Genomic DNA, 22,468 nt, shown 5'->3' with positions numbered 1-22,468 from the left:
ATCGGGCGGTGCCGTGTCAGTTCTGGAACACCTCTGTCGTTCCTCCGCCCGGCGGCTCCCCCCGCCCCCCGCACCCCCCACCCCCGGCATCGTTATACACGGACGCGTGTGAAGTGCAGTGGACTGAAACGCGCCACATACAGTCCTCGGGACGGCCAGGCGCCCCGTCTTCGGCCAGTGCCCGGGCGCGTGAGGGGCGGAGCTGGGGCCCGAGCCGCTGCTGCCTCCTCAGCAGAAAGTAACAGGTGGGACAAGGCATCAGAATGCTCATCGGGGAAGTGGTTTGACAGCGTTGACACCCAGCGAGGGAGACAAAGGCAGACTCGGCGCCAGGACGCACACGCTCATTGTGTGGTGATTAAGAGCCTAATTCACTCGGAAAAGAGACACTTCGGAATCGGTGAACTCCTAACGAGCCCGGCCTCCAAACATAAAGGGAAAGTTGGCAGACTCTCTGAGGAGGAATTGACAAGCCCGCAGCCACGAGAGATTTTGGCACGCTCTTCCCGGCAAATTGGGAGATCAAGCAGAAAGAACAGGGACGCTGTACAATGCAGTTGGAAAAGAGGGTCTTACGAAAACCTGTGCAACCGATTTAGAGAACACGCGTTCCTTTCAGGCACACGCAGAAACTCACACGGACCGACGACACGCGTGCAGACGTGTGGGCTTCGGGTCACCAGGCAGGCACCGCCCTGGGGCGGGAGCGTCTCGGCCAGCAGACCGCGGGGCAGGAGGCGGTCCCTGCCCCCCCCCCCCCCCCCCCCGGAAGCCCCGAACTGCTGGACTCTCCAAACACCTGAAGACAAGCCTCTAATCATTCCGCGGGTCCCCGAAGAGACTGCAGCGGGAATGACTGTTTAAAACTGAAGGACAAAATAACGTCCCACACCAACGCTGACGGGATGGCAACTACAGGGGAATTTGCAGCTTCAAGTGCTTACACTGGGAGAAGAGAGAGCGTCTTCTGGGGCGCTGATCTTGTTATTCAACCCGAGAGGTCTGGGGGAGAGAAAACAACAGAACAAACCCAGGAAAGGAGGGGGAGAAGTTACAAGAGGAGCGTGACTGCGCAGGAAACAGAGACGCCGGAAGGGCTGGGCCCTGTGGGTGGGTGCCGGGCCGCAGGGGCCCGGGTGCTGCTCCCGCCGCCCGCCGGAGCTGGTGAGGGCCGTGGGCGGGCGTGGGGGCACTGGCCCTGCGACTCGGTCTGGTCATTTGAGACGTGGCCTTGGGGATGAGCCTGACGTCATTGCCAGCTTTCCCCGCCCTTGGCCTCTGTGCTGACCCCTCACTGCCCCCCGCCCAGGAGGTGCCCCTCTGGGCCCCCTGGTTGTGGTCAGAGCCCGGGCTGTGCCCCTGGCCTTCCCTCACGTCCCTCGGGCGCACGGCCTGCCCCCACCAGGGCTGTGTCCCCGTCCCGGCCCGCTCTGCTCCTTCCACTGACAGCACTGTCCCGGTCTCGCGGGGAGCCCAGGGGACACGCTCGTGTGGGCGCCCACTGGGCTGCGGTGCCCAGAAGCGGGTGAACTCCTCAGCCTGGCCCCCAGGGCCTGCATGGGTGCTGGGTGAGCCCTTGCCCCTTCCTCCTCAGGGTCGGTATTCTGCCCGCTGGGGGGCTCTGTCGACGTGGTTACACTGTTGATGGAAAAGGGGGAAAGCGGTGTCTTGAATACGACCCCAGCATGGCCGTTCCCTGCACTCCGACTAGTGGCGAGTTCAGTGGCAGTTTTGTCAATGTGGAGTTGATGACGGTGCCATTCGGAGAGGTGACGGTGGGCAGTGGGTGCCCCCCTCTCAGTGAGAAGCCTGGTCGCCCGCAGTGGGCCCCGGACGCACAGCGCTCCCGCGGTGGGGCTGCAGCACGGAGTGATGGAGCTGGGGGGGCGGGCGAGGGCCGGGGTGAGGGCCAGGGGTGGAGGGGGTGTGGCTCTGGGTCTCCCGGCAGTGTGTGCTGAGCTCCGCGGGCGTGAGTGTGAACAGCCCAGCTTTGACGGGAGATGTGGAGTTATTTCTCCGTGACGCCCGTGTGCCCTGGAGGACAGACCCCCTGGCCGGCCCCGGGGGCCCGAGTTACCCCCCTGGCCCGGGCCCGTTGCACGAGGACTCGGTGAGGACCACGGGCCTCAGGCTGGGAGCCGCTGCCCGTGTGGGTCGGGAAGCCGCGTGGCCTCTGGGACGGGGCACCCCCACCCCCCAGTGCGTCTGTTTGGGCACCGTGCCCTGTCTCTGACGCGTGTGTTTGTGAAGCTGCAGCTCCGACGGAGGCAGAAACCGGGCCCCGTGGCCGGAGCGGAAGCCTCGTCCGGTGTAAAAGGGGGGAACGGCTCCAGCCACACTTGGCCTCATCGGGGGCCTCTCCACCGCGCAGGGCCTCCCGGCTTCCGGCTGAGCTACCTGGTGGGCCCGGGGCTCCTGAGGCCTGGGGAGCGGCGCTGGTTCGCCCGCTACCTGGCCCTGCAGACGCTGCAGCTGGACGTCTGGGACGGAGACTCCCTGCTGCTCGTGGGGTCCGCGGCCGTCCGGATGAAGGTAGGTGGCGGGCCGTCCGCGGGCCGGGCCGCGGGGCGGGGGTGCTCCTGGGAGGCCTGCCTGCTTGTGGGTTGGCCGTCGTCCAGCGCCGGACTGTGGTGTGGCTTCCTGGGTCACAAGCCAAAGCACGGCCGCGCTCCCCCCTTCCCGAACGGACGGAACCAGCTCCCGTGCGAGCTGCCTCCTGTGACCCCGGGCTCCACCGGCTGCTGTTCGCGCCCCCCGCACGCCAGGTCCCGGGTCTCTCCAGGCCCTTTCTGTTCTGTGACCGGCGCCCCGAGGGTCAGCAAGGAGTTGACAGGGCAGCTCCTGGGCCAGGGACTGGGGCCCCTCCCATCTGCCGCGTGGCGGGGGTCCCGAGAGTTGCTCCAGCCACGGATGGGGTGGGAGAGGAGACGGTCTCGCGTCAGCACGTCCCTTCTGTTCCATGTGGCCGTTCTCCTTCCGAGGCCGCCATGGCCCCTCACCCCGCCCCCCCCCGCCGGACCCCAGCCCCTGCAGCCGGGCCTGTCAGAGACCCAGGGATCGGAGCCCCTCACTCCTTGCTCCTCGGGGCCCTCACGGTGATGAGCTCACGGCTCCGGACTGTGGCGGCCAGGCTGTGTGTGGGCTCCCCTGACGCCGTGTCCTCTTCCCCCGGGGCTCCGGCTGCTCCTCCCTCCGGAGGGCTGACCCGGGCTGTGTCCTCCACGCCCGGGACCCACGCTCCGTCTCCTCTCCCCCCCACGGAGGGGGCTCCGGGGGGGCGGCTCCCTGGTGTTTGCTCGGTGGGTTAGTTGTGCTGCACGTCACTCAAGAATTTGTGGGACAGACCCGGCCGGCCTCAGGGGCTCGGGTTCTGGGGGAAGGTGGTCCGGCCCGGCCCCCCGACCCGCGCGTCTCTCTCCTGCAGCACCTCCTGCGCCAGGGCCGGCCGGCCGTGCAGGTCTCTCACGAGCTGGAGGTCGTGGCAACCGAGTACGAGCAGGAAGCGATGGTGATGAGCGGGGACGTGACCGGGTTCAGCGGCATCAAGCCGATCGGTGTCCACACGGTGGTGAAGGGCTGGCTGCACCTGACCTTGGCCAACGTAGGTAAGAGCCCTGGCGGCGTGGTCTGGTCTCGTGTCCTTCCCTGGACAGTCAGTCATCTTCCCAGCTGCAGTGCAGGGCAGTGGCCACATCGTGGGCGTCGGATACTCAGTGGGAATTCAGAAACACCCTTACTGGCTTGGCCACTGCGCCTGCCCTTGGCCACTGTGCCTGTCCTTGACCCCTAGGCCTGATTTGACCACTTAGCCTGCCCTTCTGTACCTGTCCTTGCCCCCTGTGCCTGCCCTTGGCCACTGTACCTGCCCTTGGCCAGCCCTTGGCCACTGCGCCTGCCCTTGACCCCTAGGCCTGACCTTGACCACTTAGCCTGCCCTTCTGTACCTGCCCCTTGACCACTGAGCCTGCCCTGGTGCCAGTTGTTCGGTGTTCCTGATTTCTGGTCAGGATTTGGGGTCGTCAGTTGTTCTGGCCAGCCCCCACTTTGTTTCTCGGTACTGTCCCTGGGGCCCTGTGACAGTCCTCCGATGAAGTGATTGGGGGTGGGGATTCTCACTGGGAGGTCCACCCACAGAACCGCCTCCTCACCAAGGAGGAGGGAGGGAGCAGTAAATGCTGCTGGACTTCCCTGCGGCGGGGGGACAGAGGCCAGGGGGCGGAGACACGCACCTCACGTCCCCTGCTGCCCTGAGGGTGGCTCTCCAGGGAGACTGAGCCTGGGTCTCCCCCTCCCACGTGCAGGGCACCGGGAGTCCAGGCCGGGTGTGACCTTCTGGGCGAGAGACCAAAGCCCCTGACGGGCCAGGAGACGGCGGCGGCCCCCAGGCGGAGGGCCAGTGCTGGCTCCTGCGGGCTGGCGGAGGAGCCCATCAGCCTCCCCAGAGGGCCGGTGGAGGGACAGGGCTTTTTCTGGGCAGAACTGAGAACCAGACAAAACCAGCCGTTTGCGGTGCGGAGCTGGGTCCGTCTGGACGGGACCGGGACCTCTGTTGTTTGCTCGGGGCGGCTTTTCCGTCCCTCAAAACCCGGCCCGCGTGTGAGGCCGGGCCCCGCGCGCCCTGAGCGGCGCGGGAGCGGGGCCGCCGCAGGTGCGCACGGCTCATTAAGTCGGTTCCGAGGTTCCCGCCGGCTTGTTTACTGATGTAGGATCCGCGGCATCTGGGAGCACAGACAATGTGGAAACAGCAAAACTCAATTAGGACCCGGAGAAATAAATGAGCCACGTGCGGGGAGCAGACATTCTTCCGCAGCTCACGGGGCCCGGGGAGCTGCCGGAGCTGCAGGCAGCGCCCGCGCCGCCCGGCTCCTGCCGGTTATTCCTGTATTTAATTCACCAGGCCGCAGCCGTGCGGCGACTGGGTGTTACAATCTTATCTCCGGGAGGAAGATTAGCTCCATTATTTGTTATCTTAAATTGTCATTTTCACGCTCTGCCTGCAAGGGAGAGATAAGCTCGTGGGGAGGAGAGCCTGAGACGCCCGCTGGAGCGCCGCCTCCGGGCCCGGGAGGGCTGCTAACGAGGGGCCGACGCCGCGCCCGGCGCCCGGCACGCTGCCCCTGCGCAGCTGCGCCGCCGCGCCCTCCGGACGTTCTGCACTTTGGGGGGGAACATGCAGCTTTTGTTTCGTTGTCAACCGGGCTGTTGGGCCCCAAGCAGCCGGCGCAGCCCGGCGGGTCCAGTGGGGGCTGTGCAGCCTTCTGGTGACGACGGGCCCACGGGTGTCCCCGGGCCGGCTCGGCCTCGCCCGGCGGCAGCGCTGGGAGGCTTCTGCGCTCACAGCACGCGTGCGCGGCCGCGGGAGGAGGCGTCGCCGCTGGCGCCTGGGTCTCCTGTGAGTCTTTCCACCGGAGGGTGCCGCTCTCGGGCTCGGTGGCTTTTGGCTCAGAAGAGCCTTTTGACGCTCCGGCAGCCTGCACGGAGGCGCGGTTCCTCTCCTGACCCCAGAGGTCCTGGTCGCGCAGGGGGACCGCTGGGATCTGCCGCCCTCCTGGGGGCCCCTCCAGGAGACGCAGGGCTGTCCACGGTCACGTCCGTGTTCTCGGGGCTGCAGGGGAGCCGGGTGGGTGCCTGCGACAAACGGCCGGGGTTTGGGGTCTGACGGTGGGGGCTGGTTCTGCCCCGCGGGGTGGTGCGGGAGCTGCGTCAGGATCCCCGCGTGCCAGCAGGGTTGCGGCCCCCCTAGCGTGCCTCGGGCCCCACCTGGGACCTCTGACCCACCGAAGGGGGAACGGCAGCAGCGTCAGGCCGGGAACCGTGCCCCGAAGGTGTTCAGCGGCTCTTCCCGAGCGGCCCCCGAGTCTCCGTGCAGACGTGACCTCAGCTCAGCTGGCTGGTTGTTGCTGCTTGTGAACGAACCAGCGCCCCAAGTACAAGGGCAGGAACCCCGGGATCCCCTTTGTCTGTTCAGGAGGGGAACGTGTGGTCCTGCCGGTCCCACTGCCGCAGTGACCGTCGTCTGCCCCCACCCTCCCCCGGGAGCCTGAACTCCGAGCCTGCTTCCCGGCAGGCGCTGGGCTTGTCCCAAGGCCGAGAGCAGCGGGTGGACCTGAAGAGGCGGAGGGGGGCTGGGCAGGCAGGGAGCGGTGGGATGGGGGCACCCAGCAGCAACTGGGGTGGCCCTGGGGACCGCTCCCAGCAAGCCCCCCAGGGGCTCCTCGCCTGCAGGTCCTCGGCTGCACCTGGGGGGTTGAAACGAACGGCAGGAGCCTCGTGCGTGGTGCACTTGGGACCGTGGCCTCACCAGCAGGGTGCTGCCGCGCCCTGGGGTGGCGTCCACGCAGAGAGGCTGTGCGTCCCAGCCGGGGTCCCGTCCTCCCGGAGAGGCGTCGCTGCGGCGTTCTGCGGCGGGCCCTCCCATCCCCTGGTGCTCAGACGCTGGCAGGTCAGCGGGCTGCTTCCCGTCCCGCCCAGGGCAGGGGGGCTGCGCTCGGCCTCTGGGCAGCACCCACCCCCAAGCCCCACCGAGCACCCGTCCCTGCGAAGGCTTCGTCGGGAACCGGCCGCGGAGCCTCCGGGCTGCGGAGCCGCTTGTCCCTCCAGGAGCACCTGGCCCCGGGCGTGGACGCGAGAGTGCACAGCGGCCTTCCTCGCTCTCGGTGACACTCGGGTCACAGGCCGCGTGGCTGCTGGGGCCGACCCGCCCGCGGGAAGCTGGCTGCTGCGATCAGGCGCCCCCCGACGGGGCTGAGGCCGCCCCCGGCAGGAGGGGGTGCGAGCCCAGGGGGAGGAGTGCGGAGGAGAAGGCGCAGAGCCGAGAATGGGGTTTGGGGGCTCGTGGGTCGGAGGCCCGGACGGCCCGTCGGAGAGCCGGCCTGCGCGTGGGCCCCCGCGTGGGCGAGTTCCCCAGCCCCCTTGTCTGGTGTCGGTGTGTCATGCCGGGCGTTTCTCATTCAGGCCACTTGTGCGAACAGAGAGGGAGACCTTCCGGCTCGCTGCCCCCTTCCAGGTCGCGGGTCATCTCGAGTGACGGAGCCAGCCGCTTCGAGGGAGGCAGCCTCCTCACGCGGGGGGGCCCGAGACGTGAGTGGGTGTGGCTGGCGTGGGAGTGGGGTGGGAACCGGGGGGCGGGGGGAGGCTATGCGTGTGCGTGTGTGCGTGTGTACGCACGTGAGTGTGCGCTGTGGTGGACGCGCCCCTCTGGGTCCGGCGGCAGAGCTGAGGGCCCCCCCCCCCCCACCGTGGGCCCTGGGCCACGGGCCACGCTGACTCCCCAGGCTCATCAGACACCAGGCGCCCCGGACGGGGCTCTGAGGGCCGCCTGGTGTCGGTAGAGAAAGCGTGACCCTGTGAGCGGCCTGGGCTCCGTGAGCTGCGCTCCCGCAGGGGAGGAGCGAAGGAAAGGTCAGGGGGCACGTGGACCGGTTTTCGAGCTGCCCCTGCGGCTCCTGCGCTGGGAAGAGGAGGGTGAGCCCCCCATGCAGCTGGGTGATGAGGCCTGGGCTGGCGGCCACAGTTTCCCAAGCGGGGGGTTTCTCCTCCCCTTAAAACGACCCCAGACCAGAGCACAAAACACTTGTCGTTGGAATGAAAAGGGGGCGTGTCCTTTAAGTGGTGCCACCCGCCCCTCCCCGCCCACCCGCCACATGGCACCTCTCCTGTGACCCCAGCCTGCCGTGAGCTTCCCGTGATGCCGGTCCTCTGACGTTGTTGAACTTGAGCCTGTGCCCCAGGAGGGTCAGGGCCATGGCTGGTTGGAATGGGGGGGGGTGTTGGTTCCATCTTGGGAGGGCGCTAGGGTCCCACAGGTTCCCCGAAATTCCAGCCAAACCTCTGTGGGCCCTCACACGTTCTCTGGGAGGGCCCACATGTTTGCACCCCCCCACCCCGTGGTCTAGGCTAGCTGAGCGCCTCGCGGGCCAGCTTCCCCATTTCGGTGTTCCAGGGACCGAGGCCCAGAGAGGTCACGTGTGTGATTCTCACCCCGGGGCCAGCCTTCTCGGCCCCCAGCCGGCCTCTCTGGCCACCAAGAGAGTAGATGAGGGGCAGAGTAAGGACCCCCCACGCTCCAAACAGAGGCTGGGGGTGTTCATGGAGCCCGCAGCCCGGAGGCCAGGGGCTCCACCGGGCAGCTCGGGGCGGCGATGGCTGGGGGTTTGCCGAGCAGATGGGGAGCTCCTGGTCTCTGGTCGGTCCTCTGGGCTCTCTCTACCCGGACCCGGGGCCAGCCGCTCCGCGGGAAAGCCGGCTCCCCTGACCCTGGGTGGGCTCTGGAGTCGGGGGCCCCCTGGCCCGAGAAGCCTCTTGGTGGTCCCTGGCCTGGCGGTGGGGCCGCTCGGCCCCTGAGTCTATGTTCCTGTGGCTTTGGACGTGGGGGGGGGGTGCTTGCTGACCACCCCGCAGCCTGCTGGGCTCCCGCCCTGGGCCCTGCCTGCGGGGACCGTGGGCCTCCTGCGCTCGCACTGGGCCGGCCCGGCCACCCTTCCCCGCCTGCCCGTGCCCTGGAGACACGGCATGCCCTGGGGCAGCCGTTGAAGACGTCGGCACCAGCTCGTGGGCTCGGGGAAGCCGTTCACCGGCTTTAAGCTGGGACAGTGGCAGTGGCACGTGTGTGCTTGTGAGGGAGCGGGAGGGCGGGCGAGTCGGGGCTGCTGCCCCACCCCGTGGAGCCGCCATCGGGGGCCACAGGTACGTGGGGCGGAGTGGGGGCGGGCGGGCGGGCGCTGATTTCCTGGGTTTCCGAGAGTCAGGGAGGGCCCAGCCCTTCTCCCCGGCCCACCGGCGCCGGGTCATGTGCTTGTCTGGGCACCTCGAATGTCAGCCTGTGACGTGGCGTGTGCGGCTTTGTTCCCGGTTGGGGGCGCGTGAGGGGCAGCCACCCATCGATGTTTCTCTCCCTCTCTGTCTCTCTCCCTTCCCCCCTCTCTAAAAATAAATAAAATCTTAAAAACCCCGGATCCGTGCACTGTAACCTCTGGCTCCTCTCTGAACCTTGCAGGGAAGAGAAATGTGGTCCAGGCACAGAAGCTGACCGACCTGGACAGCGAGCTGGCCGCCATGCTCTTCGCCCCCACGTGGCCCAGGGGCAGGGGGCCCCAGGGCGCGGGGCAGGAGGGTGACGCTGTGCGCAGGCGCAAGCTGGAGCGGATGAGGACCGTGCGTCTGCAGGAGGCAGCCAGCGAGGGCGGCTGCCGGAGGACCGGGGTGCTGGTGAGCGCCTTCACAGGCTATCCCAGGGCGGTGGGGGGCCCCCCCACCCCCGCCCCCAGGCTGTCTGCTTCCCCAGGTCCCCAGGGCAGGACGGCAGAGGGCTGGGCTTTTCAGCCACCAGGGGGCGCGCTCCCGTCAGCGGGACCTGGGAGCTCCTGGTCATGGCGGACTGGTGGGCTTCCCCTGCAGACTCTGTTTCTTATCGGTGTGGGGGCTCCCCAGAGCCCTGGGTTTGAAGAAAGCTTGGCAGCGGATTCCGGGGGCCCCCCAAGTTTGGGGTGGGGCTGTGGCCGACGTCTCCATCCTGGGCGGTCAGTGCAACCCTTCTGACCTGGCAAACTCCCCTTTTTGGCCGAGAGTCTGAAGAAGACCCTGCGATATTTTGCAGCCAAGAAGTGGGAGGTGGGAGTGGCTACACTGGACAGGTTTGCAGCGTGAAGAAGCCACAGGGGCCTGAGGAGGACCTTGAGGTCTCCCCCAGGCAGGTGTCTGGCCGACAGTGTCCCTTCCTAGGGGCAGAGCTCTGCCGATGGCCTGGCCGGTGGGTGCCTGCTCCCCGGCCGTGGGAGGCCCCCAGGGGTGGGGAGAGGCCCCCGCCCTTGGGTGTGGAATGTCGGGAGGCAGGCAGAAATAAACCAACCAGCCAAGGGCTGCCCGTCTGCGTGGGGGAGCGGCCAGGAGAGAGGACGGGCCGGGTCGGTGGGCAGAGGGGCAGTGAGCGCCATGGCTGTGAGGGCGCCTTGCAGGGGCCGGCAGGGCTGGGCGGGCCTCCCCACCCCTCAGGTCACCCGGGAACACCGCAGCCCCCGCCCAGTGGCCGGGTCTGGCGTGTGGCAGGTGCTCCGTCCAGGCAGTGGCAGCACCGTCGTTAGTCGTTTGTTGTCATTAGTTCCCTTGTGCCCTAGTGTTTGACAGGCACCGACAGAGCAGGGACCCCCCCCGCCCCCGTGTGCCACGAGGTTCCTTAAAATACGCACACACAGCTCCTGACTGTTTAGTCAGGGGCCTGGGCCTCTTTTCCCCTAGATTGTCAAAAAGAAAAAGGTAACAAGCCAACATGATGGTAGCTGTCTGGTGCGAATGAACCAAAATTACACCTATTTTCCTCGTCAGACCGGCAATCAACCATGTCTGTCGGCGTGCCACACAATGTAGCAGCCCGCGTGTTGCGGGACGAACAGGGGGGCGTCCCATAGAGACACCGGCAGCTCCGATGCTTCCTCGTGGACGCAGCAGCCAACTGCGGGGAGCTCAGACTTCCAAGTACAAGAAAAATTTCCCTAAGTTCAAACACTTTCCTGGGCCGGCGACCCTGGGGAAATCCGAAGTGACAGTGAGCTGGCTCACCCAGCCCGCGGTGGCCTCTCTCCCCGTGGAGCTGGTGCCGGGCTCTGGAGGGAGGGCGAGGACGCCGTGGTCGGAGGGGAGCGGTCAGGGGCCGGGGCGAGGTCTCGGGGGCTGGAGGTCGTGCGGGGGAGTGGGGAGCAGCTGGCAGCCGGCAAGTGGTGTCTTCCTGCCCCGCCGTCTTCCGAGGCGGCTGCTGCGGATCCGAGAGCGGCGGTGTTGCGGGGCTCCTGGGTCACGGCGGTGCGGCCGGGGCAGTTGGTGCGGGGCCGGACGCCTGCACGCGAGTCCCTGCTGTGCCGTGGGACAGCCACAGGCCTCTTCGTGAGGGCCACTGGGCTGAATCCGTGTCCAGTGCTCAGGACGGCGGCTGGGCCCAGCAACTGTCACTGCCCAGTGTCAGCCTGGGGGAGCCCCAGGCCCAGGCCCAGGCCCCGGCCCCCCCGGCCCGGGCGCCTCCTCCGGGGACCCAGGTGGGCAGTGGGCAGGTTACCTCCTCGTACAAGTACTGCAGGAGAGGGGGGACAGCAAGTGGCGGAGCGCCCGGCACATGCGGGCGAGGCGGCAGCAGGTCCCTGGGGCCCTCGGCCTGGCTCCCGGCCCTCCCGCTCCACCTTGGGGTGGGTGTCCCCGCACAGCGAGCCCGGGACCCACTTGGTAGCTCTATGTTGAGGCAGTTGCCGCAGTAACAGGACAGTCCCAGGAAGAGTCTCTGTGGGCTCCCCGCAGTGACACTGCAGCAGCTGGGGGCCGCCCCTCACCCCTCGGGCAGCCCAGGAGTGGCCGAGGTGCCACATTTCACGTGGTCCCTTGTCAGTGCCACGGAGGAGAGCGCTCTGTCCCAGAAACCCCGGCAGGCGGCCTACGGTCTCACTGCCCAGATGGGGTCGCAGCCTGTCCTCGGGCCAGTTGCTGGGGCCTGCGGGATTTGCGGACCGGGCGCTGGGGCCGCAAACCCACCTGTCCCTGCCTGGGCCTCAGATGGGGAGATTGGGCAGGAGCCCAGCAGAGGAGGCCAGGATGTCCCCCGCTCCACTCCGGGGGCTCCGGGGAGGGCTGGTGGCGGAGACCTGGCGTGTGCCTGAAGGTGGGGTGTCCCGAACCCTGGGCCCGGACCAACCGACAGGCTCACGCAGGCCGGGTCGCGCCCACCCGCCGCGGGCGGTTCCTCCTCGCCGACCGTACCACCTGGCCGGAAGCAGCGGGCCCCAAAAGGCAGAGGTGGCAGGGGGCAGGGCCGTGCTGCCTGGTGGATGCTCTGGAACTTTCTGTCAGCTACGCCACCCCGTCTCTCATGGCTGGGCTGGGCTGGGCAGGGCTGGAGCAGGGCCAGGGCTCAGGCTAACAGCTTCCTTTGAGGTCTGGGAGGAGGCACCGAGGGGCACACAGCTGCCCTCCTGGCAACCTCAGGGGCACGGGTCTCGACCCAGGGCTTTTTAAAAAAAATTTTATAAAAGACTTTGTTTACTCTCAGAGAGGGGGTGGGAGAGACAGGGAGAGAAACATCAGTGTGTGGTTGCCTTTTGTACCGTCTTCTGGGGACCTGGCCCGCAGCCCAGGCATGTGTCCTGACTGGGAATCGAACCGGCAACCCTTTGGTTCGCCGCAGGCTGGCGCTCAGTCCACTGAGCCACACCACCTACGGCTCAACCCAGCGCCTTTCCCCACCCGGCCTGTGGGTGTCTGGGGTCCCCACTGCAGGTCGCAGGGCCACCCTCGGTTGCGTGTGTCGTCCAGAGATGTCTGGGCCGCTGCCCTGTCCCGCCCACTGGGGGCCTGCTCCTCCGAGCAGCTCTTGTGAGACACCCACCCAGGGGCGCTCCCCGCGGGCTCGACCACACCCCGTCCCCCCGTCCCCCCGTCCCTGGGCAGACTCGAGAGGCTCGGCTTCAGCCCCTCGCTGGCTCGGGAAAGGCCGAAGCTGTGCGTGTGGGGAAGTCGGGAAGGCAGCCTGGCCCCGCCTCCGGAGTCACACGCAGGGGTGTTCAGTCCAGGCCTCCTCCGTGTTGGGGGGTCCCCGCATCGGCCTGGGCTGGCCCCAGCGTTGGGGCAGCCCTTCTGGCCTCAGACCTCACGGGACAGCCTCCCGCGGGCCTCGCCCGTCAGTGGAAGGCTCATGGGGGAAACGGGGCCCCCTCCAGCCCGGAGCACGTCTGGTGGCCAGGGCCGCCGACTCGGGGGGCATCTGGGGGTGAGGGTGGACGAGGCCCCGCGGCTGAGCCCCACCGGGGCAGCACGCCAGTGGCCCGGACCCGGCTCGAGGCCAGTCGGGGCAGGACGCGTCCCCTCCCAGGGACTCTGCCTGCAGATGGGGCTCCTGCTGCCGCCCTGGGGACCCGGTTGGCCAGCCGGTCACCCGCACTGGTCTTGAGGTCGTCCTTCTGTCTTTTGTTGGAAACCTGTGGTTCTAATGCTGCTCGGTGCCTGGTACCAGCCTCCTGGGTGCGGGGGGCGTCGGGGGGCGTCGGGGGGAGTCGAGGGGAGCGGGCAGTTGGCTGCAGCTAATCGGGAGCTTGCAGGGCAGACCCCACCTCCCACCTCCCACCTCCCACAGGTGCACCGTGTGGGCGGGGAGAAGCCAGGGGTGCCCGCCGACGTCCCCGTGGAGGGATGGGCATACCCTGCTCTGTTCGCTCTCCCGCCCGACCCCCGTGTGAGGCGGGGTGGGGGGCGGTGGTTCCAGGAGAAATGTGGGGTTCGGGGTGGGGTGGGGTGGGGGGAGGTGGCTGGAAAGCAGCCGCAGAGGCAGAGAGGGGTGGAGGCCCCGGCCCGACCCCGGCCCGACCTCGGCCCGACCCCGGCCCGACCCCGGCCCGACCCCGGCCCGACCCCGGCGTCTCGCAGGCCCTGCAGGACGTCCGCGCGCAGCAGGCGCGGGACCTGCAGGTCATCGCCGCCTACCGGGAGCGCACGAAGGCGCGGAGCATCGCCAGCGCGCTGAGCCTGGCCATCACCACGGAGCACACCCTCTGCGCCTCGCTGGGCACTGCCGAGTTCTTCGAGTTCGCGCTCAGGAACCCCCACGGCACGCCGCAGACCGTGACCATCGAGGTGGACAACCCCGAGCTCAGGTGGGGCCCCTGTGAGTGGGGGCCTCCCCCCCGCCTCCGGCACGCGGCGGCTGGGAGGGAGGGCGGCCTTGCTCAGCCCCGCGTCTCCCGCCGCAGCCTCGTCCTGGACCCCCGGGAGTGGAGGCACTTCAAGGACGCAGCCCGCCTGCTCACGCCCGTGGAGGAGGACATGTTCCGCCTGCGGGGCGGCCTCCCGCCCCAGCTCTTCCTGCGCCCCCGGGAGACCGCCCACATCCCCTTCAAGTACCAGCTCTTCTCCGTGGCGCAGGTGCCGGCGAGGGGCTGGGCGTCAGGCACCCGGGTGGGGGGGTCCCGTCGGGCTGTGGGCACTTGGGCAGCCTCTGAGTGGCGGTGCACCGACAAGCCTTGGGGCTGCCCCCCCACCTGTTCTCACACGTGCGTGTGTGTGTGTGCGCATGTGCACCTGCATGCGTGTGATGGGGGGCACATCACCCGTGTGTGTTTGGGCGGTTGACCCTTGAGGTCAGTTCTGTGGGATAACGGTCACCCCTTCAGTGGCCTGAGGAGCCAGCACAGTGGTGAGGATGCCCAGCCTCTGGCTCCAGGCAGAGCGGTGAGTAAGGGGACTCCTTCCTGCCCCACTCACGGAGCCTCTGCAGCCTCTTTGGGGCCATGAGGCTGGTCCTAGCCATCGCCGCCTGGAGCGTCACTGTGGGAGTCTGGGAGACCCTGGGTGGCCGCTGCTCCTGCAGGTGGGAAGCGGTCCCGGCGCTCTAGGGCCTGTCTGAGACCCGCGGGCGCTGACTGGTTTCCCACAGGCCTCTGCTGACCTGGCACCTGAGAAGGACCCGGAGCCCGGATTGCCCGGGAAGCCCAGCACGATGCCCACCAGGCATGCCAAGGTGAGGGGCAGACCCCAGACCTGTGACCCCATGTGCTGTGACCCTCTGGGACCCGCTGTTCCCCAGGGGCCACCCGGGCTCAGCCCTCCACCCTTCTCACACCTCCCCAGGGGAGGGGCGGGGGCTGGGAGCAGGGTGCTTGGCGGTGGGCCTCCACGTCTGAGGTGGGCAGTGATGGCATCAGCCAGGTGCTACCGCGGCTACCGGCGGGCGTCCGGTGTGCGGGCGTCTCCCTGGCCACTCACTCAGCGGGCCCCGGCACCCACTGTCCTCACGCTGTGTCTGGGTGCCCGCAGGAGCCACAGGGGCTGGTGGGTGACGGTGGGGCGGAGTGACCAGCTACGAGGTGTGGTCATCCTGCTGTCCGGGCGAGACCGTAGGCTCCGCCCTTCTCAGCTGTGACCCCCTGCGGCCGGCCGCCTGCCCGCCAGCACTCCGGTCACCTGACGCACGTTCTGCGCCAGGCGGTCAGGCTGCTGATGGGCTCCTGCGCTTCGCTCGCCGGCTCCTGGCAGCAAAGCAGTGGCGGCCCGGCCCCCATCGCGGCTGGCGTGTGGGCGTCTCAGCGGGGACTTGGGTCTCGTGTGCGGGGGCTCTCGTCCATGAGGCACCCGTGCCCGAGCTGTCCCCTCCTGGGTCACTGCTGTCCCCTTCCAGTGAGCTCCGGTGCCTTGCTCTTTAAACTTCCTACTTTGAGATGATGCCAGCTGGAGAACAGGGGTAAAGAGCCCCCACCCTCACCCGCTTTCCCGGGTGTGGGCACTGCAGGCCGCTGCCGCCTCCCCCGCCTCCCCCGCCTCCCCCGCCTCCCCCGCACACTGTCCCTGGCGGCTTGAGGGGGGCCTCTGCTCCGTGACACTTGGAGCCCGTGTGTCCCCAAAGCGGGGACCGTCCGGGCCGCAGCTGCCGTGGGGCCCTGCAAGTCAGGGAATTGTCCCCGCCCTGCTCCTCAGGACCTGGGTGCATGTCCCAGATGTCCTGTGGGACCGCGAACACCCCCATGTCCACGGGGCCTCTTCCTGCTGGCACCCCAGCCACGCTGTCCTCCCCTCGCGGCCGTGGGACCGAAGCGTGCAGGCAGGTTCCACGCAGAGTGCCCCTGAGTTTAGACTTGCCCGCCGTTCGCTGGCCGTGGCCTTCGGCCCAGGCGCTGAGGGCGGGAAGGCCGTGGTTGTGCCGTGCGGTCCTGGGGACCTCCCGACGGGAGGGGCGCGGTGTGGAGTGTCCTGGCGCTGGGGGTGGCACCGCTTCCCTAGTTGACGCGGGCGTCTGCTCTGTGAAGTCGACTAAGACGGGCGTCGTGCTTGGCGACCAGAAAGCAGCGGACGGGGCTGCATGTCCGTGCCGTGTTGCTCGTCACACACACGGCCCCGGCCTCACGTCGCCGAGGACGCCGCCGGGGCGGGCGGCGATCGCGGGGTGGGGTTGGTCGGCGCTTTCGGGCCTCACGGTTCCCCTTGATGCTGTGCGTTCGCCGGCGTTCTGACCTCTGACCCAGACGGCTGTGCCCTCGCCCGTCGGCTCACTCCGTGTGTTTTTACGGCTCTTGGGCACGAACTCCCGTTTCAGTCAGTGGGTCGCCCCTCGCTGCTGTCGTCCCTCGCTCCGCGGCTCACATTGTCCCCGGCCGGCCAGTGGCAGCTGCCCCCGGCCGGCCCCGGAGTCCTGGGGCGCGTCCCTGTCCTTGTGTGAGCACCCCCGTCCCGCCTGGGGCTTCCAGGGTCACCGCGTGCTGCGCCGGCTCCGGTTCTGCAGCGGCCGCTGATCTGAGGCTCCTTGGGCGGAGGGCGGGGTCGGGAACCAGAGCTGGGCGCTGGGCGCTCGTCGCCCCTGGGTGTGCTGGCGCAGAGCGTGCTGCGGAGCCCCTGCCCGGACCGCCGGGGGGCGGGGTGGGGGGTCTCAGGGGGCGGGGCGGGGCGGGGCAGCATCTTGGGCTTCTGCAGCCGCCCCTTCCTGGCCCCGCAGGTGAGAAATCCGGCTCCGTCACCTGCGGTGCAGCTACCTGTCTGCTCCGTCCCCCAAGTGTAGCCGACCTGCTGGCCATGCTGGTCAGCCCCCCAGGCCCTGACACCGCCGGCCCGGGGGCCGGTGCCCGGATACGTGCGTGTCTCGGGATGTTGGCGCCCAGCCCGGATGGGACAGGCGAGGGTCCCCGAGTGCCGCTTTCCGTCCCGCGTCCAGACGGACGCCACGTCCTCCTCTCTGGGCAGTCACGCGTCAGACTCGGCGTGTAGCTAGGTCTGCGCGTTCCGTTCGCTCTCGGTTCGTAGAGATCCTTTAAAAATAATGCAGTTCTTAAGTGAATTAAACGCATTCGTGTGCGTTCAAGACCCAACCGGGGGATGGGATCTACGTGGGAAGCCCTGCTCCCGTTCCGGTCCCCCGTCCCTGAGTGTGCACGTGTGCACATGCGTGTGCATGTGTGTACATGCGTGTGCACACATGTGCGGAGCACGAACGTGGTCCCGGGACCTTGGCGGCGGGCACACAGAGCCCCTCCTTGTCCGCTCTGCCGCCAGAGCCCTGTCACGGGGGTGGGCGTCCCGTGTGCCCGGCCGTCCCCAGCGAGGGACCTCTGAGTGTCTCCGGCCTTCTCTGGCGCGGACAGTCACCCACACACGGTCTGCTGAATCCTTCTCCGCAGGGTCCGGTCCGGTGAGCACTGTGGCGTGGACTCTGTGCCCCAGCCCTGATCGCACCGGTGTCACCGTCACCTCGGGGGGCTGAGTGGACCGCAGAGACCCCGTCTGTGTCTGCGGAAGGGGGCCCGGGCCACGCGGCCGCCCGCCAGCCCGGTGCGTCCTGACGCCGCGCCCCCCACCCTCGCAGGTGCTGTTCCGGGCCGGCGGCGGCAGGCCCCTGGCCGCGCTCCACCTGACGGTGCAGCCCCAGCCGCACGCGGTGGACCAGGTCTTCCGCTTCTACCACCCCGAGCTCACCTTCCTGAAGAAGGCCATCCGGCTGCCCCCCTGGCACACGCTTCCAGGCAGGTCCCGCCGGTCCCTGCGGCCGGCGCTGTGTGGCTTCGGCGGACGGGAAGGGGGGTGTCCCGCACAGGTGACAAGCGGCGCCATCGCGCCGCCCTGCGGTGCTCCGGTTCTGACGGTGTCCGGCACGTCTGTGGTTCTGCCTCCCCCTCTCCCCTGAGGTGGCAGGGTGCGCCCAGGGCTGGCTGACCGCACCCTCCGGGGGTCCGCGGCCCTGGGGCTCGCCTGGGGACTGTCCCTCCCTCCCCTGCCGGTCCCCGCCTTCTGTCTGGTGCCCGCGGAGCTCGGCGAAGCCTCACGCCGGCGCCTGCTCCGGGCACGGGCGCTGACTCCTCGGCCGCTGCCCCCAGCCCCGTGCCCGGGCAGGGGTGGGCGGGTCGCGTGGCGTGCCCCGTCCCCAGCGCCCGTGCCTCCCAGGCCTCTCGGGAACGGGTGTCTGTTCTGGCGTTTCCTGCCCCAGGCGCCCCCGCGGGAACGCCTGGCGAGGAGCCCCCGGTCCACGCCCGCTGCAGTGACCCGAGCGTCATCTGTGAGACCCAGAGGGCGGTGAGTCTCACCGGGCAGCCGCGCCCGTCCCCGCACTCGGCCACTGCCCGCACCCTGGCCTGCGGCCGCCTCATCTGCGGCTTCTCGCCGAGGCGCTGGGGGCGGGTCCCCGCCCTGTGAGGGCTCCGGGAGCGAGTCTGCGTGTCGTCGGCTGTGGGCCAGGCCCTTGGCTTTCCAGGGCCAAGCGAATGAAGTGGGTGTGGCCGTCAGGGCGCGTGTGAGCCGCTACTGTGGACAGAGTCACGGCCGTGTGGTGGGGTGGCCGCTCGGACGCAGTGTCCTGCAGAACAGGGGCTGTTGAACTCCAAGTAAAACCCAGAGGTTAATGGCTTCAGTGAGAAAAACAGTGAATTCTGGGCAGGGCAGACGATCGGCAGAGTGTCGGGGTCTGGTTCACGCCTGCTGTGGCTTCGTGGGGACGGGGGGGCTGGGTCAGGTTGGGGGGGGCGGCGCTCCTGTGACACCCCCGCCGTCCGGCAGGGCCCCGGGGAGCCCAGGGACGTGTTCCTGAAGGTGGCGAGTGGGCCGAGCCCGGAGACCAAGGACTTCTTTGTCGCCATCTACAGGTGAGGGTGCTGCCCTGCGGCTGGCGGCGGGGTGGGGGGGGGTGGGGGAGGGGGAGGCGGGCACTGGGGCGTTGGAAGGGGGCCAGTGCTGGGTCTTCCGCAGCCAGGGACAGGCTGGCAGGGGCCTGGCCAAGGGTGCCTGCTGCTCGGGGTGGCACCGAGGGCCTGAGGGACGGCAGGTCCAGTGCCCAGTCCCAGCCCCGTCCCCGTCACTGTGTGCCCTCTCCGAGCGTGAGGTGGTGGGGCAGGGTCCCGGCCCCTCCCTGGGAGAGGGAGGGTGCGGAGGCTGATGGGGTTGGGCCTCCGCCCCCTCCCCAGCTGCAGTGGCCCCGTCCCCACCCCGCCCTTGTGAGCTCCGTCTCCCACCCGCTGAGAACCTCCACAGCCACAGCGGGGCGCGGGGAGGTGCCGGCGGTGCTCCCCAGGGCGGGGCGGCGGGCGGCCTGCGCGCTGCGCCCGGCACGGGCGGGAGGACAGCAGCCTGGAGCCCCCAGGCCGAGCCCGAGGGCCCGAGTGGCTGAGCCCGTTTCACAGTAGAGAGTCCTCCAGTCCGGGCAGGCGACCGGGGCTCCACGCTCCGGCCGGCGTCGCCTCCAAGCCCTGGGTCTCAGCCCGAGGCCCCTTCCCCCAGCGCCGCCGTGGGCCTCGCCTCAGGCCTGGTGTGGGGCCTCAGCTGCCCAGGGCGCCTGTCTGCGAGGCCCACGCCGTCCCTCGTCCCCCTCGTCCCCCTCGTCTCCCTCGTCCCCCTCGTCCCCATGCGGTCCAGGTGCTGCCTCAGCTGCAGCCTCTCACTCCGCTGGAGCGGGGGCTGCGGGGGGACAGAGGCCGTGCCCCGGCCTGTCCCCCCCCACCCTGTCCCCCCCCATCCTGTCCTCCGGGCAGCCGTCTCAGCCGCCCCCCGCCCCCCCCGTCCCCGGCAGGGACCGCTGGCTGGCCACGCCCGCCCAGGTCTGGCAGGTGTACCTGCACTCCCTGCAGCGCGTGGACGTCTCCTGCGTCGCGGGCCAGCGGACCCGCCTCTCCCTGGTCCTTCGGGGGACTCAGACGGTCCGGAGGGTGAGGGCCTTCACCTCGCACCCCCAGGAGCTGACGGTACGGCCTTTGCCCGTCCTCACCGCCCCCGGGGAGGGGGTGGGGGGCGCGGGGCCGCGGCTCAGTGGGTGGCCCCGAGGACTTTGGCCGCAGCGCCGTCCAGACCACAGCGGCCTGCGGAGCGTCTGCACTCAGGCCCTTCAGCAGACGTGCCGTCGTGGGCGGAGGGGCATCTGAACCCCGAAGGCTGGGGCTTAGATCACGGGGGCGACTCTCGGTAGTGGCTCTGGGGTCAGGGCAGCCGCAGCTGCCCGCCTGCATGGGAGGCCGGTGCCAGCACCAGTTCAAGTCGCAGGGGTCACCGCCACCTGGAGGGGCCTTGCCCAGCGCAGATGGCCTCTCGGACGTGGCTGGTGACACCCACTGTGACGCTGTGGCACTGGCCCCGACGGGGGGGTTGGGTCTGGCTTCAGGCCCGGCCCCTTCACTCGGCCACGTGGCCCCTGACTGGGGGGCCCCCAGCAGGCCCTCTCCGTCCCCGGGGGCGGCGCCGGGAACGGCCTCGCCCACCTGCCCCTCTCCGTCGTCCTTGCAGACGGACCCCGGCGGGGCCTTCACGCTGCCGCCCCACGGCGTGCAGGACCTGCACGTGGGCCTGCGGCCCCGCCGGGCGGGCGGCCGCTTCGTGCACCTCAACGTGGTCGACGTGGACTTCCACCAGCTCGTGGCCTCGTGGCTCGTGTGCCTCTCCTGCCGTCCGCCTCTCATCTCCAAGGTCGGGGAGGGCGGTGCGTGCGGGCCCCGGGGTGCGGTGCTGTGTCCCTGCCGGTCCCCTGGTCCCTCGGGGTCCTTCTGGCCGGGGTGGGGGGCGGGGCTGCCCCTGCGCACGGGGCTCAGGGGGCTCTCCTGTCCTGCTCATGGGGACGCCCAGCCGGTGGGGCCCCACGCGCGGAGCGGGTGTGGGGCGCCTGTAGGGGAACCCCTCCGACAGCCGTCCCCCCACAGGCCTTTGAGATCACCATGGCCGCGGGGCAGGGCAAGGGCGCCCACAAGCAGATCACCTACACCAACCCCTACCCCTTCCGCCGCACCTACCACCTGCACAGCGACCACCCCGGCCTGCTGCGGTTCAAGGAGGACACCTTCCAGGTGGGGCCCTGCGCAGGGCGGGGCGGGGCGGCCCGGAGGCTCTGCTGCTCCGTGGAGCCCTGGGGCGGGCGGTCAGCACCACGTCCAGGAGCAATACCACCCAGCACGGCCTTCCCCAGAAAGTCCGGGGGCGCGCTGGGCCTGCCGGCTCCCGTGTGGTGCCTGACGGTGGGGAGGGACGCCCTCGCTGAGCTCCCCTGCCTTTGTGTCCGAGACCCCCGCATCTAGGGTCTAGGCACCGTTCCGGGGGTCTGGGGGCCCGGTGACCCACCCTCCCTGTGGTTTCCCCACCGTTTTATCCAGAACCGCCCCCAATTTACTCTGACCCACCGTGAACGTTCTCAGGAAAGTCCGGCAGGTCGCAGCACCTGCCCCGGCAATGAGGCAGGTCCCGGCTGCAGGTCCTCTGTCGGCCCGTGGGACCTGCCGTGCCGGAGGAGCCGTGTGGTGGGTGGGGGTGGCCGGAGAGGGGCGGCTGGGCCGGGTGCCCACCGCAGTGCTTGTCCCCAGGTCGAGGGCGGAGAGACCTACACCATCGACCTGCGGTTCGCGCCCCGCCGGAGAGCGGGGGAGGAGGAGGTTCTGATCCACATCAACGACCACGAGGACAAGAACGAGGAGACTTTCTCCGTGAAGGTCGTCTACCAGTAGGGGGCGCCCCGATGGTGCTGGTGCTGGTGCCGCTGCCGCTGCCGCTGCCGGGCACAGCTGGCCCGTCCCGCTGCTGCCCCGGCTCCTCAGCCAGGACGTGCGCCCGCGGCCACACGAGGCCCCGTCGGGCTCCGCTGCGCACGGGGCGGCACCGCCCGGGACGTTCTCATCTGCTCCCAGCGACACGTTTTCTACGGATCGTCTCAAGTGATAAAACTGTTTTCCTACCGGGTTTTGTACAAACGTTATTTGCTGTATGACGTTTTATACCGGAAATACTTCGTATCTTTTTAAAAAGTGACTATGAAATAGTGGACTTGTACACGTTTTCTTCTTTGACAGTTTTCTCGGGTGTTTCTGGCCGTCTTCACCGTTGCCAGGTGCTCTGTCTGCAGCATAAGCCTGTGGAGGGACAGTCAGGGGGCGGGGGGGGGGGCGGCGGGGGAGGGCGAGGAGGAGGCGACTGATGGGCTCTGTGGTCACGTGTCCTGATTCTGGCCCCGCCCAGAAAATCCACGGTGACCGCTCCATTTCTGGATCCCCACCTTAACCCTGTTCTGGAGGGCCCCCCTCCACTGTCGTGTCCCCCGGGCACGGGTTCCGGGGTGCGGATGGGGACACTCAGGCCAGACCCTGGGGGCGCGGCCAAGGCCGGCTGCGAGGGGTCTGGGAAACGTCGCCCGTTCTGGTGGTCCTGTGTCCAGGCCGCGTGGGGGTTGGCGTGGCCGAGCAGGGCGGGTGAGAGCAGGGTGGGCACACGCGGCGGTCTTTGCCGTGGCCTTGCTGGTGGAGCCGGGGGCCGGCCGGAAGCAGCCCGGGAGAGGGGCTGGATGGGACTTGGTGACCGAGTCCTTATAACTGAGAACCTCCTGCCGTCTGGGGGCGGGGGCTCGGGGTGAAGAGAAGCCCAGAGCCTGAGCTCTGGCAGCGGGAAGGCAGGGGCCGCGGCGGGGGTGGGGGTGGTCAGCCTGCAGACTTGAGGGGGCACCAGGCCGGCCATGGAAGGAGGCCCCATGGGGTGGGCCTTGGCGTCGTGAGCCAAGGTGGGCTCC

General features: G+C 69.3%; 1 protein-coding gene across 3 annotated transcripts in view; it reads left to right on the top strand.

The window, feature by feature from the left end:
• NPHP4 (nephrocystin 4) overlaps positions 1-21,712 on the top strand; it is a 68,390-nt gene extending 46,678 nt beyond the window's left edge. For all 3 annotated transcript variants that reach the window (XM_045858765.1, XM_045858764.1, XM_045858763.1), the window contains 14 exons: positions 2,372-2,532; positions 3,425-3,605; positions 6,955-7,080; positions 8,996-9,207; positions 13,396-13,622; positions 13,719-13,890; positions 14,402-14,485; positions 17,315-17,471; positions 17,933-18,018; positions 18,499-18,584; positions 19,505-19,676; positions 20,212-20,391; positions 20,622-20,765; positions 21,276-21,712. In XM_045858765.1, coding sequence (XP_045714721.1) covers positions 2,372-2,532; positions 3,425-3,605; positions 6,955-7,080; positions 8,996-9,207; positions 13,396-13,622; positions 13,719-13,890; positions 14,402-14,485; positions 17,315-17,471; positions 17,933-18,018; positions 18,499-18,584; positions 19,505-19,676; positions 20,212-20,391; positions 20,622-20,765; positions 21,276-21,416 — 2,129 coding nt within the window. In that variant the 3' untranslated portion in view covers positions 21,417-21,712. The remainder of the gene's footprint in view (positions 1-2,371; positions 2,533-3,424; positions 3,606-6,954; positions 7,081-8,995; positions 9,208-13,395; positions 13,623-13,718; positions 13,891-14,401; positions 14,486-17,314; positions 17,472-17,932; positions 18,019-18,498; positions 18,585-19,504; positions 19,677-20,211; positions 20,392-20,621; positions 20,766-21,275) is intronic.
• Positions 21,713-22,468: the final 756 nt, after the last annotated feature.

This window comes from Phyllostomus hastatus, unplaced genomic scaffold (assembly GCF_019186645.2).
Source record: "Phyllostomus hastatus isolate PE091 unplaced genomic scaffold, TTU_PhHast_1.1 phas_scaffold_182, whole genome shotgun sequence".
Classification (NCBI taxonomy): Eukaryota; Metazoa; Chordata; class Mammalia; order Chiroptera; family Phyllostomidae; genus Phyllostomus; species Phyllostomus hastatus.
This window is presented reverse-complemented; position numbering and strand designations above follow the sequence as displayed.